The following is an 18,986-nucleotide window of genomic DNA, read 5'->3' as shown; positions in this document are numbered from 1 at the left end:
ATGTGCTAGCATTTGCTCACTTAAATGAAATAATTTAGTTAAATGTGTTTATAATTATTAGGTAAGCTATACACGATCGCACTATTTGATACCTATTACAAACTTCCAACGCCGCCTGGTTTACTTTCTACTGTTTACTGTTCTCGCCATAAATCGAACCTGCACTCACATCGTTCCAATCGAAGTGGGTTTTAGGTCACAGTCCCTTTGCGGGCGACTCTGGGACTCTGGGGACTCTGGGGATCTGGAACTGTGGCAACGCAGCGGGCAGCCCTCAATATTTGCGCCAGGGAGCGGGAAACTGGGAATCGGCAACCAGAACGAGGAGCCACTGTGCCAAAGACTCGCTCTCGGTTGGAATTTGTATGTGTGCCATTCGACAACACGACAGGCAAACAAAAGCCGGCGAAATCCAAGGAGGCGGCCTGCAAGGGGGTAGATTATCAAACGACAAATAGACAGAAATCCGGCAGTTGCAGCAGCAGCGGCGACAGCCTGAAAGCAAACTTGGCCAAATCAACAACAACAACAACAACAACAACAGCAGCAGCAATAACAACAAGAGCCAAAACTGCAACGGCTATACACAACACAAGAGCCAAACAAATTCAAATCAAACTAAACAACAAGAACGGCGGCGGCAAAAAATATTGCGCTGTATGGAGTGGACTGTTTAAATTCTATTCACTGCTTTCCTTGTTTTTGTTGATCCAAGATAATTTTTCAGTGTCCACCTAATTTGTGTTTATTGATTTGCCTAACCTGAACTTATTGGGTTTTGACAAATTATCAAGTGGCACTATTGCCTGGTGTTTTCTTTTCGTTTAAGTAATTAAATATTCACTTTCTTACGTTCTTCCCATACTTACCGCCAAAAACTCCAATCTTCCTAAGAATTTATCAAAACATATGTGTATGTGGGTCAAATACAAGTTGTTAGCGGCTTCTAATAGGCTTATTCTACAACGAAGTAGATAATTTACTACGCCATTTCCATAAGTAATAAATTAGCGCCTTGCTAACAAACTTAGTTCGATCTCCAGTGACGATGCATAGAAAAATAGAACACGTTAGTCACCCAAATTTTTCCACCTAAATAGATGTGTCATCAACACAGGCTTAGCTGTAATGAGTTTGTTATTTCTAACAATCTACTTAAAACTTTAAAGTGTAAGCAACAGAACTCATATTTATTATTGAGGCACACTATCTAGACTGTGCTGCTATTTAAAGCCTTAATAAAAGATTACAATCTCCTTGCACCCATTTTCTTAAATGACTTAAATAATGTAATTAAATATAAATTATAAAAAACTCCAGTTGCTTTAAATTAGCAGCACAACGTTAGAATAGTAGATTTGAGTCGATACACCTCTGCAGTTTACCCTGCACACAGGGTATTTTCGCTGTAGGCGAAAACTAGAACGAGCAATGCTGCTAGCTCGTCGCGCATGTAGCGGCAGCAACATGCAGCAGCAACATCTGTGAACGGCAGCAGCATGCAACATGCAGCTGCAACCCTGACGACTGCATATGTAAAAACGCATACGCTGCATGTTGCTGTGGCATGTTGCTGCAGCATGTTGCCGCGTGATATTGCTGCCGCTTTGGCAACTTTATAAACACACAGCGGATTCAGTCGTTTGGTAACTGTTGCTCCTATCAGTCGTTCTCTGTCGCTCTTGGATTGCGTGGGCACATCGGTCGTTCGGCTTTTAGGTTCGGCATTTCGGGATTTGATATCGTGATTCGGCTCGCCGTCGTATAAACCTAAACCTGCGTCCGTGTGCGTTAGCCGGCCATTGAGCACTATCGCTGCCACAGGCATTTGGCCCACCGTGTGTGTTTACGAGTGTGGCATAATCTTCGATTAGCGCAACCCGACCGATCGGATATACCCCTTGAAAATAGGATATAGTACCGCAGAGTTAACAAAGAATCAAAACACACATTGCGCACCCCGAGCACACACACACGTCACATAAAAAGTATAAACCTAAGCCCCAGCGGCTGTAAAGTGCCACCAAAAAGTACTTGGCCGTGTATTTTATGCATGAAAAGCTAAAGCAAGTGCAACCAACCGCCGAAGTGACACCCAGAAAAAATATATACATATAAGGAGACCCAAAAAACAAACCCGGGATTACCGCACACTCACACGCTCACGCTCAAACAGAAACAGAAAAAATACGCGAAGCCAAAGGAAGTCAGCAGCAGAATCATGTCACGGATCGTTTTCATATGTCTCGCAGCCATCTTAACAGGTAAGAACAAACAACGGCTCAGAGGAGAGAAAACCAAAGTCCCGCTCATGAGGTGATATCACGCGCTCGTTTAGGAGCCGCGCGAATGTGTGAAAAAGTTTAGCTTACTTCCAGATACTTATGTATTTGAATAAGAAGATGCCCCCCGAAAACGTGTTCTCACCTCCAGCGAGCTGTATAAAAATATCATAGTTGAACGGCAAACTTGATTGATGAGAAGACATCGCCCCGCGGGGCTGCGGAAAGTGTTGTCTACATGAAAGTGATGATTGAGTGAAAAGTTCGCTGTCATAATATCCATGAAATTGATAGTTACTCCTCTTTTGGCGGCTGACCCCGTTTGGTCCATAGCTCCAACTGCGCATGCTCAGAGTGTGACCGAAGCTGTTTCGAATCTGTGTCCGCGCCAAGTGTGACCTTTCTCGTGTGGGGTTCAGCTGGCATTTGCCATGCGCCAGCACCGGTTGAAAAGGTCAACCACACTTTGGTGTCTTTGGCGTCTTCTAAAGTAATTCCAACGAAATCGGGCTTGCCCGAAAGATCGCCGCAGATGATTCACGCATAGTAATTGATAGCTTTAGTAGCTCTTTAATGGATTTTATTTGGCTTTGTGTTTATACGTGAGAGGGTTTGATAGCTTTGTGTTTTAAGAGAGGTTAAGAGGTTTGCTTGGCTTTATGGCAGTATTAGGCTGTTTAATAGCTTTACTTTATGGGTATCGACATGTGATCATTAATGAGATCTTCAAATGGAATGTTTTTATTAAAACCATAAGATTCACCATATTTAAACACTTGCCCCCCAAAAATGTCACAAAGTAAATACCTTGTGAATTGCAATACATCTCAATACTCTCTGGACTGTAATTAGTCTTTATTCGCCCCTTTTTTAATATATTCTAAGTGCCGCATCTTGAGCCAGCATGCATCCTTGAAATTAGGAGACAACATCAGCATCCACTTGAGCATTACTTTCATCTCTTTGTACCACGTACGAATGCGGATATAAATTCTATGCCCCCGTCAAGGCCCAAAAAACGCTGTCGGTTCTATTTAATTAAAATCCTTCAATGTTTCAGTCCGTGCTTATTATTTTGTACCCCCTTATTACGTCCTTGAAGAGCGAGAGGGATATACGAGTGCAGAGCTAGCTGGGGAAACTGAGACAGATTTCTCATTAGCTGAAAAGAAGATGCTGGTTTATGCCAAAGCCTAACAACATTAGCACAACACACGGCATACGGCACATGAAGCTGTTGCTTTTGCAGCTGTCTCATTACTGCCACATCCCCTCGGCAATTCAACAGCCCCTCCTGCGGGAACCGCCCAATGGTAAAGCCACCCACCCCATGGAACCCATGGAGCCCATGGCACCACCCACATGACGTGACTTTAAGACAGCCGCGTTTTATTCAGTTGCTAAGCCTGCCTGCAACCTTTCAAAGGTTTACGAAAATGTAAATGCAAAAGTGCACGGAAAAAACCAAACTAAAGTACACCAGGAAATCCACTGCAGGCTCAGCCCTTCTCCTTCTCCCTATCTCTTTCCGCTGGCCAGTTTCCGTCTTTTTCTAGCAGGGCTTTGCCACTTCACACTGAATACTTTTACATTTTTATAGGACTGACGCATCGCAGACATCGCATCAGTTGACTGCCGGCTGGCTGTTGTCTTGTAATTATAAATGTTTAATGCAGCTCCGGCCAGGGCACCATGGACCATTTTTTCAGATGGGTATGGGCCGGAAACTCAACTATCCGACCCAAAGGATACGCTTAAACGTAATAAAATTATTAAACACTATATGATGTTATAGGGAATTGAATTTCCCGTTGTTATAAACCATATCTGTTAACATGGCATGGTTAACCAACGAAATGTTTTATTTCTCGCCACCGTTTCTGGACATACTCCAAGTATACGTAGACTTTAAATTACTAGCTCTTGAGATAACTATCCGCATTTTTTAATAAAAATAAACTCTCCATGGCATACTCCACTTTCACAACTATATATGTGTATGACCAGAACCCACATAAAAATCAACCACAATTTCCTTTGCAAACTTCCCATTCAATTTTATGGACGCTCTTTGTGCAAGGACATAAAAAAGGGATGAAGGAGACACGAACTGCAACATGTGCAGCATGTAAATAAGGCATTGCATCCAAAAACCATTCACAGTAATTCAAATGGCCAAAAGGAGCTCCAGTCGTGACGTATTTAGTTATGACTGCCTCATCTAGGAGCGAACAAAAAGCGGTTCAGCATTTATGCATTTTAATGGCCACCAATTGAGGCATGTACTATGCTATATTTTGTACATATACATACGTACGTGCATATATGCCAGCTGGTGTGGTCACAAAAAAGATTCAGGCATTGAATTAAATACGTGCAGTGTTGTTCGCCCAGTTTGCTGGTTCTAAATGTGACTCGGACAGTGACTGTTACTGCAAACTGTGACTGCCCCTATATCTATTCCTTTTTGTTTTTTGGCAATCCAGTTCATACCACACCACCCACGGCCCCTCCCACCCATGACATACATAATTTTCAACTCTCTTTTTCTACCTATGGTAATTGCAATGGGAATCGCAGAGAAGGGCTAGCTCCTCCGTCTCTCATTCATATTCATAACATCGTTTCATTTTGGCTTTTTGCTTTGCTACCTGGTCAACAAAAAAGCGTCCGAGCGACCAGCTCAAAATTTTGCAGTAACTGAAACGTTGCGAAAAAAGGACTGGCCATGGGACACAAAAGCTTTATCGCGCTGGGGGCTTTAGTTTACCAAAAGGTATTTCCCAAATGAAAAGCGGGGGTTTTCCCGCTTGAAGCTGCGAAAGGAAGAGCCGGTTTATTGCTAACGGACTTTCAAATGCCTTTCTTCGCCACTTTATTGTTTGCTTGGCTTGTAAGTCTGTAATCAATATAGGATTTATGGTTGGGCATTGTACAAATTGTGAGTATTTTATGATGGATCTATATTGATCTCACCTCAGCAAAATCAAAGTTGTTATATGAAAATGATACCTATTTCTGAATGCACTCGAAAATAAGTCTATGTATCCAGGGAAAATGTAGTTTAAATGTAAATATTTGTCTTCTTCAATTTTCATTATAATTAAAACTACATTGTCATGCCGAAACTTTCAACGCTTATCCCTTTCCAAACGAATTGATTTGTTTCCCAAAATTTGCTCTATCATTTTTCAATTCGAATTTCCACATTGGCACTTATATATATGGCTGAATAATCGCCGGCAGCCAATTTTTATTTACAAATTTAGCAATTTGGGCGAGAGACAAATAGAAATGCACAATTTCATGACTAATTTGCTGAAAAATGACTGAACATTGTCAACAACAACTCTTTGCATGCATCCCTTGTACATGTGCATACATACCTATATATACCAACGCGTTTATCTGCATGTTTGTCTGTCCCTCTGTGAGCTTGTGTGCGTGCCCAGGAAGTTGGCAGCGCTTTGGGCCATGCTGGAATTTTCGGGCCAAAAGGGTTGGGAGAGAGGGTAGTGCGATATTGACAAAGCGTATGCCAGGCAAATTAAATATAATGGGGGATCTACCCTATTTATTCTGCTCCTCTGCCGCACGACAAAACAGTTGAAAGGACAATAAAGAAAGAAAAGCGGCAAAGCCGGCAAAAAGTTGCACAGCTTATGGAAAAGTTACCCGTTTCCTCTGCTGCTTTTCGGGCTGCAACTGCAAACAAGTGTGTGTGAGTCTCGGCACAATGAAGCGAACTTATGATCGATTCGGCGGCACTGAGTTGTCTTTATGAGCACGTACCAGGAGCGTGAAAACGTGGCCAAAATAAGGGAAACCGACACAATTCCAAAGGCCGACACAATTGCAAAGGAGTTCCAAAATATCCGCTTCTGAAGGTGTTCCGTAATGAAAAGAGACAAAATTATGGGGATGGGAAACCAATAAAATAGATTTAAACCACTTTCTTGAAATCATAAAATAAAAAGAGTTTGTAATGTCTATTACGAATATTTAAAGTTGAATCAGCGGGGCTTCCGAGACTTGTTATACTAGAAATATGTGTGCCCTCAATTTGAAGGGTTATCAGCACGTTTCGTTGTAATTCCCTTTTCATAAGTGACTTCCCCCTTTTCAAAACTACTTATATAGTGTACTTCACTGCCAAAGTTATTTATATGAAAGCGTACAATTGCGATGATAATTGCACTTATTGTTTTTCTCCATTTTCAAACAATTATTATTTATTCTGTGGCTGTTGGTGAATCATAAAGCTCGCAGGTTACTCATGCAAGTGGCGTACAAAGGCAGTAATCGACTAATTTGACGTGAACAGAAACTCGCTTGATTGACTCAACTTTCTATATCCCCGCACGCTTCTTCTATATCTTCCCATGTTGGTCAGCCCCAGAAAATTGTGTCAGGTTTGTTTGGCTTTTTCCCGTTCTCATTGATTCTTTATATTTGCGCCCAATGCAGTTGGCTTTGATTTGGGTCACGATTTGAGCTGTTGATAAGGCGCACACTGAGAACAACCAGCTTAAAGTTCTTTCTTTAGTTCTTTACCGAAATAAATATCTATAATAGTTCACCTCTTTAATATAGTAGAAATTATGTAAGAAATAGTTGTGTATTTACAACGATATCAAATCGACCATCTTCTTTAAATTAGTCAGAATTTCACTCTGTGTACATCACCTGCAACAGTCTCACCTGCAATTACCTCTTCACGATACACATTCAGAAGTTGCTCTGTATTCTGAATTCAGTATTCTGGTTCTGTTTTTGTTTGGGTCGCATGGGGAAAATGTGAACGATTAGATAAGGTTTACGTGGGCAACACTACGAGTATAGAGTGGGTGGTGAGAGAAGGTATACAAGGTGTCCCTTATCTGCTGACAAGAACACTCTATGCTCTATGCTAAATGTTGATAATAGTTCTTGGGTATTACTGGGTCACCATTGTATGTATGGTGCATTAAGCATATAATGTGGCGAATGCAATTCGAATCGCACAAGTCTCTGCACGGCAAGAAAATATGCTCGAAAATCAAATTGCTAATAATTTGCTAAATACGTTCGATTCATATCAACCCGAACAATAGAGCCAGCTTTCAACCCTGCGAGGGCTGTCTATTCATAGTTGAATATTAGGTAATTGGAAATGTAAAATGTGTGCGGCAACACAATCTGGTCCATAATGCAATCTTTGGGCTTACGGGCACACATGTATGCATATATCGACATTATTGGTAATAAATTCAATTAAAATTTTATCAATGTCGAAATTGCTAAACATTTGCACTTACATCGCTTTCCATTCATGTGGCACTCCCTCCGTTTCTCTTCGGAAATTAAATCAATATGTGATATGATTTTTCTGCTATATTATGCCTCGCCATAAAGTGACCGATTGAAGGAACACCAGAAATGCTCTATAATTGCTGCATTAAATCGTAATCTGTAATTTGAGGGTGTGGGTGTGGCTTAGGGATTTCTATATACTAATTAAATGTGCAGTTCTAATTAAATTTACATGACTGTGTAAATTGAATGGACTGGCATGTCAGGCAGACTGACTTATTGCTGCGTTTGGGTAGGTGGCTCGGGTTTTTGGCCTTTCGCTGGAATGAGGCTTCCTGCTAACCCCGAAAGTGAAAAATAATTGAAAATAATGTTGCGCCGGGCATTATAATTATTAATTATATCAAATCATAATGCATTTGTTCACCGAACAGCACAGAAACGCAAATAGACGTCCAAAAACAGACGTGCAGAAAAAACTACCGACTGCGGAAAATGCCAGCCGTTAATTAAATATATTTAGTGTGTGCAAAAAACGGGGCTTAATAATACGAAACCAGCACCTTAAATGCAGTAATCACGCGGTATTAACATTTGGATAAACAGTCAATCAATGAAATAAGAGAGCTGCGGCGAAAAGAAATGAAAAGATTTTGCAGATTTGCATGGAAATCGAACAAAGAAAATTGTGATTAAGAAATTAAAACAGATATGTATAATAAGCGAGTAAAGAGCTTTTAAAGAGGTAATGGAACTGATTGATGTGTGTAAAAACGTGTATTCGTGAATGCGATAATTGGATTCATTCAAGATTCACAAAGATCTATAATTGGTTACGACTGCTAAATACAAAGTGAAACCTGTTTCACAGTGAAATTAATACAGAATTGTATATATTTATAAATATTTATTTAGTTAGGGCTCATGCAAAATTGTAATTTTAAAATTCTGCTTAAATCGCAGCAGATCGGCTTACATAATACATAATGATTAAGTGATGTAATCACTTAAAAACGCCGTATGAAGAGTAATCTGACTTTACCATATGGCCCCACTCTTTATTCTAGAACCTAGCAACAGGTACGAGCACCGTGCCCCCAAATCCGCATCGCAAAGTTCAGAGACTCGGCTTCTCGAAGAAGCCATTCATTGGCCTTATAACCATTTCTTGGTATTAACTCCCCGCAGACCCCGCAGACCGTATTCATCATTGGGCTCGGAACAAAAGCTTCGAACAAAACGCAATCTTTAACCATACATCTCAGAAAATGCTAAAGTTTTGCCCACCTCTCTCCCGCTCGCTCGCTCTGCGTTTGGATTTTTAATTTCGTATTTCAGTATCTCACGGATACACAACTTTAGCTCTAGTAGCTCCCGAACCGGTTTTAGTGCGGTTTTTCAGTTTGTCAGTTTTTCAGTTTTTTTGTATTTCAGTTTCAGTCTTATTTTATTGTCTTTTATTCGACTTTTCATGTTGTCGGCTAGCTGTTCCAACTAGTTTCCATTTTTGTTCATTATTACTTGCTGTTTTTATTTCCCCAACCTTTTCTACAAGCATTTTCAACGTTGTTTCTTTTTGTTTTGTTTCGTTTGTTTTTTAATTTGCCACAGTCTTTTCTCTTTCAAGCGTAAAAACCAAAGCACGCACACATGCGCAATGATTGCCGTAGCTGTGTGTGTTAATATTTTTAACTGTTATTATTGTTGGTTTTTTTTCCGTTCTACATTATTGCCTTTTATTTGGTTCTGTTGTTGCTCACTTCTGGTTTTTTACTTTACTTTACTTTTTTTTTGTTTACCCAATGGGTGTTGGCAGTCAAAGAGAGTAAAAAAGAGAGGGCGTGTGTGAGAGAATTGTTAAAGTTAATTATTTTATATTTGTATTGCCTGCACGTTGTATTTGCTCAACTTTTTTGTTCGCCTCTTGCTGTTTGACTTTTTGAAAAAAAGTGCAAGAAAATACAGAAATACTCGTACAAAAAAGACGAATTAAGCTCCGTAAAAAGTCGGTGTGTGCCCCCCTCGTTGGCACCACCCCCTCATCATCATTCCCGCCTGGGAGCCACCAATTTGACAGTTTCGTTTCAGGTTTCCGTTTTGACCCATTTTATTTTGTTTATTTTATTTGGGACCCACTTGGGCGTGGTTACTGAACCTAGATCTCAAGCAAGTCGAGCTTAAAGCCCAGAGAAAAAATTAAAACGGAAATGAGGAATATTATTAGACTATTAACGGTCGAGAAATAATTTTCAAAGTTGAGATCCTAAGCAATTGAGTTATTGTGTTAATTGGAAATTAAAAAGATGGGAATACCACCGTTTTATTTGAATATTCCACAACTCATTCCACAACCAGCATGTATATAATATATAAATTTCTAATGAAAACCTTTGTTATTCATATTATGAGAATAATACTAAGCGAATAACATTCCAATTAGGCACTTTCATTTATATAAAAGTTGGCCCATGTGTATGTTTTGTTAAATTCTTTCTGTTATTTATTACTTATTTCTATAATTTATGTGTGCGTTTCAGCAAGCAATAACTAATCTCTCTAAACCCACCACACAGATAATTAAAACATTTCTGGCTTGCAGTTTTTCTGTTGCTAATGATAATTCCTGGTGCGGACAGTGCCAAACATAAATGTCTAAATTTGTGTTCCTGGCAGTTAAAGCGGTTGGGCAGTGGCAGTTTGAAGAGGAGATGGGATGACATGCCAGAGGCTTGAATCCACACCTTGGCCACACAAACAGTGTTCTCAGTGCTCCTGTGTGCTGGCAATCTCAGCCATCTCCCTCAAAACTCTGTTTAATTTGATAAATGTCTGGCGTTCGTGCAACAAAACAGTTGTCAGCTGGCTGGCTATCTACTGTAACCGATGCACTGAAGAAAACTGCAATTAATTAATTAATTTATATTTATGGTAAATAATTAACCACAGTCTACTAAAACTCGAACATGGCCGCATTAATGCTAGTTTACCTTCAACTAGGACCCATAACATACCCCACTTTCCTCCAGTGTACTGCTACTGGATATCCAGATTTACTGGTGTCTTTGCTATCGCAAACAAGCGTGGGTTTGTGTGCCTGTCATTTACTCATTTATTGGCCAGACAATAGTCTCCACTGAACAGAAAGATTGACAGAGGGACTGGACCAAGATTAGGATTGATGTTAGCATATTAACATGTCAATTCAAGCGGTCGGGGAAATTACTACAGGTGGATTTTAGCTCTACAAGCTGCGAATTCGATTTCATTGAATGGGCAGGCAGGTAAAGGGTTTTCACGACTTTCCTCCTCTTTCACGTCTTTATTTAGTTTTCATTACGGCCTAATGGCGTGCGTGACTAGGCCCTGAAAAAAGTGAAAAGCTTTGCCCATAAAAGCGATTGCGATTTCGGCCGAAAAACACATAGAATAGAAATTTAATTTAAATAAATTTCACAACTCACGCACTTCTCCTGGGAATTAGCCCTGTTTAGCCCTTCTTCTACTTTTTTGGCCATATTTTTTAGGCAATTACTTTCTAAGTGAGCGTGTGAGTGCGTGAGTCAGGCCGCCAGGCCGTCAGGAAAGTTTTTCACTTTATGGCATTTAATTTATAAAACTTGTGGCAAAGGGCTTGCCAAGGCAGAATAACTATAAAAAAGAAATGTATAGTAGAGAGAGCCAAATGTCAGCTAAAAGTTTCTCTGTCTGTTTTTTCTTAACTAGCTTTGGGCTTAGTCACGCCTGTTAACTTATCGCTCGGAATGAATATTCCCACTTCTTTCTGCTTTTTTCTGTTCGCGTCTAGCCAACTCTGATAGTGTTTACCTTGTGTGTGTGCGCATAGTATTTGCGGGATTTATCAGTCAGCGACTTGGCTTTATATAAATTCTATTTTTTATTTGCCACTTTTGGCCCGGCAACTGACTAAATGAAAACTTCTTGGCGGCAGAAATGATAAACAAAAGTAATGGCAGCAAAAAAGTTCAAGTTTGCTGCGGTGGATTATGGGGGAAAATTCCGAAAGTTTAGATGATGGATGAGCAGAGGATGGGGCGGTATTCTGTCTTGAGGGCAAATAATGGCAATTAAATATTAATGCAATGTTATGTCACAAAGTCTTGGAAAATAATTTAACTAAGGCATTTACTTTCTCGTTTGATAAGAAAATAAGCTGGTATAAGATAGCAGGCAATGAATTAAATTCTATAAATAAGTGTATTATGAAAACATAAATTTTGTTTAATAATAGACACCCTACTCCAAATGTTTAGTTCTCACACTTGGTGTAAAACGCCGATTAAAAGTTTTGCAAGATTCTCACACAAAAAAATTGTGTTTGTAATAAATATCAAATGAAATGATATGTTCCCAAGTTTATCATACACATACATTAACTCTCCATTCTTCTAATTTCCGCATTTAATTCGGTAATTAAAAGCTACCGCACGCAGACATAAAACAGAAAAACTCTTTTACAACCGAGAAGCAGAAACAACTTTCACCTTGTAAGCAGACAGTACAAGTATTCACCGACATTCACAGTGCGGACAAAAAGTTTGCTCCAATCATAACGCTCTATTCGAGAAAAATACGAAATTAAAGGCATGAAAAACTTTGCGAGAGGAACGCAATTCAACAGGCCGAAATTGCATTTAACTCCCACCAAACAGGAGTAATGAAAATGTTTGCAAACTAAATAGATGCGATGCGAAATAAAGTGGTGGGCGATAAAAAATTTAATAATTTCGCGCATTTAAGCTGAATTGATTATGAATTTTATTTGTTCTATTAGCAGGCAGTCTGGCCAAATTTGATTGCTGTAATTATGCCTGTAATATGATAAAAATACGAATTCCCGTGGCTACCACTTCATATGTACATATGTTCAAATTATATGCAAGTGTGTTTAAGTGAAAAATTATTTTCATAATCGAATTATGGCAATTATTTTGCGCCACAGCCCCTGTGCTTTGTATAGCGCAAATTTCACTAAAATCATTTCTAATTTACCACAAAAATTCGAACGTTTATGCATTGTTTTTGTTGCCCAAATCAAGGAATTATAATTATGAAAAATTGAGATTTTTCATTTAATTTAAATATCAATGAAATCAGCGAGCTGGAATAATACCACTTTATTTTGAAGAGTCACGGGCAAAACGTTTAGATTCAATATTTTTGTTTAATCAACAGATAGTTTTCATGCCAAGAGAGATTCTAAAAAACAAGCTAATTTACTCAACTTGTCTATAGATAGATGCTGGCAACTGTTTCAAGGTTGAACGGCAGCATTTAGAACTAGTTTTTGCATCTTTTGCAATCTAGTTTGCTTTAACTTGTTCTGCAATCTGCGCACTACACAAGTTGTCTTTTTTTTTCTTTTGCCAGACAACGGATGGCTCGTAAATGGTTTACAACTTTGTCGCCTAACTAACTGAAAGCCTGAAAGCGGCTAAAGTGAAAGGCCAAGCGATTGTAGCTGACCCGGCAGTAAAACGTCATTAAGTGCCCAAATTCAATTTTCCCTGCAGTTAAGCGATTGCAGTAGACGGCTTAGAAGTCGGGAGAGCATTTGGGTAGGACCAGTAGCGAAGCAAAACCAAATCAAGGCCAACAACAGTTGAACCTCTAGCGGCAACTTGAAAATCTGCAGTACCAACAGCAGTAACACCAGCAAGTACAGCTTAAAGAAAATTGCTTATGGAACAGCAGCAACATCGGTTGTTTAAGCACCAGCAACATGGCTGCCAAGAGCAGCAACATAGGCTACGAAACAGCAGCAACAGCAGCAACACCAGCAGCAGCAGTGGCAACAAGGGCACACAGAGAAAAATGGTGTTGAGAAATTGTTTTGAATTTTGATTTTATAAACAAATAGTTTAATCAATGTCCCTTAAATATATTAAGTCCCATAATACTCACAATTATTTTATAATTAATTTAAATAAACTGCAGAGTTTAAACATAGTCCTGAAACACAAAAGTGATTTTGACCAAATTTGACCAACGACGCCCATTTCTTTTTTGTGCAGCAGCTACTCAAACTATAGCTGGTACAAACAAATCTCCGGCTTTGCTATAGGAAAGCTACTTCCATGGCAAGTTGCCGCTACTAAAGCCAAAGCCAAAGCCAGAGCAAAGCGACCCACTTTGCCGTGCCCAACCCGAAGCCGACTGCTCCGCACTTGACTGGGTCAAGTAAAACCTTTTTGTCAGCGATAAACAGCGGCTGCAACCAAGACCAATTTAATGGTCGGCCATAAACCGAGCGACTGGCTTGACAGCAGCCCAACAAAAGGCAGCAAATTTGGCCAAGTGGTTCTAGGATTGGGCAATTTTTCCCTATTTTTCGCGGCACACATAAAAAAATTATAAATAAATACGGTCGTTAGCATTAAAACATTTTCCTGGTCTCCCCCCAAATTAGCGGTTTTTGCTGTAATTATTGCTGTTGCTGTTTTGCTGTTTTGAGTTGCTATGCAAAAATACCAGAGCAAAACAAAAGGCAAATGGCGAATGACATAAGACCCTGTGACGTTCCTAAGTGAGAAATAATTGCCATATTCCGAAACGTAGTGAACTTTTTCCTTTCATTTCGCTGACATTGAACGTTTTTATGAATGGAAACTGACTCACCAGCTGTCGCCTCACTCGCATTAATTGAAAATGATTCACGAAGTGGTCGTGAGTGTGAGTCGCTCTAATCAAAGTGCTGCTCGCCCCGTTTTCGGTATTCGCAATTTCCCCCCTTGCGGAAAAATCGCAGCTGCTAGTTTGTGGGACCCGTTTTAGCCGAGATTTCAGCCCGACCAGACCAGCAATTGTGGGCTATGAAACGTGTTCTTAGGCATGGAGCCAAATCCGGGCCAGGCCTTTCTCTGTGCGACGGTGGATTTCGCCCAGAAATATTCGGTATTGCATTTTTGGGGAAATGTCTATAAATTGGGCATGCAACCGAGCAACCCGAAACGAAATGAATTTTGTTGGCGCCAGGAACGCAAAGGAAATGCAATGGAGTTTACCAAATGCTGACCAACTGATAGATGAGTGACAGATATTTTTAGTGAATTTCGGTGAGCAGAACAATTTGAAAAAAAAAATATCAATTGGATTGAAAAACAAGTTCATAGACTGGAAGCTGTTTTCCTTTCAGATGAACCTTTAATAGATTTCTATTCGAAACTCCAGGTTGGCTTTATGCAAACACGGTATCAGTTGTTTTTAATAAGCAGGAGTTTTATATTCTGAAACAATTAAGTTGACTAACAAGAGTTCCTGCAGAATATTGACTTAGGTATTATGTACTTTGAAATTCGGGTTTCCCTCTTATTTTTAGAATATACATTTCACTTTATATATCTCCTGATAAATTCCAGATCAATTAATTCGTAAACCTTAAAATTCCTAATTAATTCCCCCATTTCTTCCGATTTTTTCAGGTAAGCTGAACTTCTCATAGATTTTATTCAACCTCCGTGATCTCACGTAAGTCAATTCGAAATTTATGTATCTGAAGCAAAAGTTCTGTGTGGAAATTTCGGGAGCCAAGACACGTTCACAATAAATGTCACTTGTTGGCGGCTGGCTGCCGGAAAAACTATCAAAAAAGAATTATCACCTTCTCGAAAATGTCATCAACACGATACACGAACCGTGAAAAGGGAAAAATAGACGAGGCGAAAAAGAAAGTTGCTGTCACAATTGGTAAACAGAAAACCGCCTCAAAAGCGGAAGCGAATTGTAAACAAAAGCCGACAAACGTTTGCTTCTTCAATACTTTGGTTTTTGTTTTTTAGAAATTCAGAGTTAAGTTTTTAAATGCTGGGCTGCTGACAGCTGTTTCACTGAGCCGAGTCCCGTGAAAGTGGAAGGCTCTTCGGTGGGTCGAAAATGCCGAATTGTTTACGTTTTCGCTAGGGAGAAGTTCGACCCAAGAGCGAGAAATGTAAACAAAATAGGAGCGAAAGCAAACGAACACGCCCATAATTAAAGCAAAACAAAAGGCGTGAGGTACACGCATATGAGGGCAGGTCGTAAATATCTTTTAACCCGAGTCGGAAAATCTTCTCTGTTCACTCGCACATGGGATTTTCATTAACAGGAAGGTTGCGGCCATTAACACGTCCCGCTGCGAGTTTTCCAGAACTTCAAATCTAAATCCAGCAATCGGAACTGGTAACTGTTAATGATTGTATTCACACACTAGTACTTTCTGATTTTAGAACTATTTTACCACTTACTAGTTCTATGGACGTTCCCTCGGAGCTATTATATTTTCCTCAGTGCAGGCCTCAATTAGTTTTAGCACGTGTTTGAAACAAGTGCAGGCAATTGCAATCCGATTACGATTACGATTCGAATCAACTGCAATCAAGTGCAGCAACTGCAAATGTCATTGCCCTCCTTTGAACTTCACTTGGCTCGCAGTGAGTGTTACCTTTCTATTTTCCCTCCCCGCTTTTCCAGCTGCCCTTTTTATTCAGCAAGAGTTTCCCGGTGCGCTTTCATCAAATTGTTTTCCGGCTTTTGTTTTCGTTCGCTCCCTTAGCTGCCAATTTTCTCCCCCAATACTGCGGTTTCTCGTGATATTTGCCTTGTGATATCGTTTAAGTACATTTTCTGGCTTGGGGGCGTGGCGAAAGCAAAAGTTTAACATGAATTTTATGCAATTTCACTTGGGGAAAATGAAAATGTTAAAAAAGGCCACCCAATTCAATTAAAGTTTTCGGCCCCAAAAAGTAACGTAACAAACTGAAGTCAACTCTAATTGAATTCCAAACGCTCACCAATTGCGGTTGTAGAATTTGGCCTTTTCGGGTGGCCTATGACAAATCAATTGACTTGCAACCGAATAAAATCAAATGTTTGCGGCCCAAAAACCAAAATCCGCAAATGTTTTCAATGTTGTGCGGGTGTTTTGTTTTTTAATCTGTCGCTTCGAATGTGACACAAAACGCAAACAGGCGAACCAAATCCGCAAAATATTCTCAATACAGAGATTTAGAATGGTTGGTCAAACTGGTTGGGTTGAACCACAATCTGTTGCACACATGATTTCATTTTTATTTCCTATTAAAAACACATAAAAATCAAACGCAAATAACAATGGCTCGTGCAGGCAAACACAGAAATATATAGGAGAACGTCTAAAAAATATTTATTTGCCACATATAAATATCAGAGTAAGAAAATTGGATTGGGATTTGGGGAGCGATGGCGCGGGTTTATCCCTTTAATTTTTTATTGGTTTTAGTGGTTAGGCGGACGTTTCGTAGCACATTTTACATAAAGGGTTTATTATTTTCAAATTGAAATTGGTTCGTTGTGGCCATTCGGTTCAATGAGAGCGCCAATCGAGTTAGTCTGGCCAATTTTAGTTTTACATAACTAACGTTTCTATAATAAAGTTCTAAAGTCATATACATACACAAATAGACTTAAAAATATCCAATTTAATCATCGCTATTTAAAAGTAACAAATTCCCATTATCTGACAGTGACTTCGTCGCTTCTCATTTGTAATTATATGTCATGCCTGATCCAACACTTTCTTCTGATAATCTCTGAACACATTTCTCTAACCTATAAATAGACCCAAAAAAACATCGATCGATTCTAAGGGGCCTCCCTTCTTTCCGACCGAATGCGATGCAATCGAACGATCTCAAGCTTTCCGTTCTGTAAACACTTCACACAGACAGTGCCCATCTTGCATCTTTCAGATTTTTCCGACTATTGTGCACCATACGGCCCAGCCCTTTTGTGCTCATTATTCTTCATTATTTGTATTTTGATTGTGTTACTGCTGGGCCCACCTCTCGCCCGCAATGTAAACTCTGTTTAATTTCAAGGAAAAATATTTATTGATTGCACTCCCAGGAAATGGAACACACAGATGTAGGGAAAAACCTCGGCTGGGGAGGATGTGAATTTTTGAAGAATGCCAATTGTGATGGGCATGTGGGTGGAAAGATAGGGAGTTTGGAGTGATACCACTTGAGTGCCAGACAAGTGCCGAGCTTTGCATGCCAAGTGGGGCTTGCATCTGTCAGATTCGCTGATACAGTGGGACTTTTTTAACTTGTACTGACAAGTGTGTATTACTTTTTTTGTGCAGGTACTAAGGATTTGTATCTTCTGTTATCTATTGAATTTTAGTTAATGCTTTGCTGGGCATGGATTGACAATTTATTACACCCTCATTAGTCATAATCTAGGGGCTCGACATGTTGCAGCCTCTTGGGCTAGAACGTTTCTAGTTAATGGGGGGCGTTACATAAATCTCTGAATAATGGGAGGGCAAAATGGGAGTACTGACAACTGAATCTACCACATCCACGCCCCGTGCCACAGCCCTTATCATTCTCGACATCGCATGAAGTTCCGCTTGGCGGGCCGCCGGAATGATTCCTCGGATGCAGTTCGACATTCTCCAATCGTTCTCGTTTTCGCTCCCATTTCTCCAGCTGTATCTGCATCGGTACGTTTGTATCTTTGTGGCATTGTATCTGTATCTCAGTCATCCAGTGGCATGTTTCATTTGGCATGTGTGGCATACACACAAGTGCCTTTCTCTCAAGTGGGCTGCAGATTGTTTGTTCTTTTTGTTTATGCATCTTTGTCGATGCCTGTCCCTTTTTTCTGTGGCTTAGTTTTGCATTTCGCTTTGTTTATCCATCAATGACGCCTGACAAGAAACATGCAACACCACCAACGACAACAATAAAAACTACATCGAATAGGTATAGACAATGGAATCTGCTCTGTCGATTTATGTTTTTGTTGCCTCCTGCTCAATTTAATTTCCTTTAATTCCTATGGCATTGCGGTCCTCTCCTTTGCGGCTGCCAATGTTTATTCGATTTATTCTCCATAGGGTTTTTATGAAAATGTTTATAAAATATTTCCGTTCGATTTGACAAGGCGTCGATTGAAATGGGTTAAGGCAATCATTAGCCATCTTGAGAATTCGATTTCGAAGCAATTGATTTATGAGTTGTTCAATCATCGAGCCATTTGATTGCGAATTAAAAAAATGTATATTAAATGCGGAATGTTGACAGCTTTAAATTACTTATTTATATTGTGATTTGAAGGCATTATTAAATATTTGATGAACCCAAATTTGCTTCACATCTCTCCTAATTAAAAAAATCTGAACACGAAAATAGGTTTATTAATTTGGTGACTACACTGACCGTTAGGTTGTGTGGAGTAATCCAGTAAATAAAAAAAAAATCATGACTGAGCCAATTTGCGCGCTACTTATGTGAAACGAAGTCAATGCCCTAAAAAGTCAGTTTTCAGCATTCTCATCACCTCAAACATTGAGAAAAACAAGCAAACCAAATATGCCAGATGATTTCCCAGGCCCAAGTCGACGATTTCATTTACCTTCAATCTTGGTCAGTG

General features: G+C 39.7%; 1 protein-coding gene across 4 annotated transcripts in view; it reads left to right on the top strand.

Annotated features, from left to right (window-relative positions):
• The first annotated feature begins 1,652 nt into the window (after positions 1 to 1,652).
• Positions 1,653 to 18,986, top strand: part of LOC122614985 (fasciclin-3) — a 72,337-nt gene continuing 55,003 nt past the window's right edge. For all 4 annotated transcript variants that reach the window (XM_043789804.1, XM_043789806.1, XM_043789803.1 and 1 more), the window contains exon 1: positions 1,653 to 2,264. In XM_043789804.1, the coding sequence (XP_043645739.1) occupies positions 2,222 to 2,264 (43 nt within the window). In that variant the 5' untranslated portion in view covers positions 1,653 to 2,221. The remainder of the gene's footprint in view (positions 2,265 to 18,986) is intronic.

The sequence above is a fragment of the Drosophila teissieri genome, chromosome 2R (assembly GCF_016746235.2).
Source record: "Drosophila teissieri strain GT53w chromosome 2R, Prin_Dtei_1.1, whole genome shotgun sequence".
In the NCBI taxonomy this organism is placed as follows: domain Eukaryota; kingdom Metazoa; phylum Arthropoda; class Insecta; order Diptera; family Drosophilidae; genus Drosophila; species Drosophila teissieri.
Note: the sequence above shows the minus strand (reverse complement) of the source record. Positions and strands in the feature narration are given on the sequence as shown.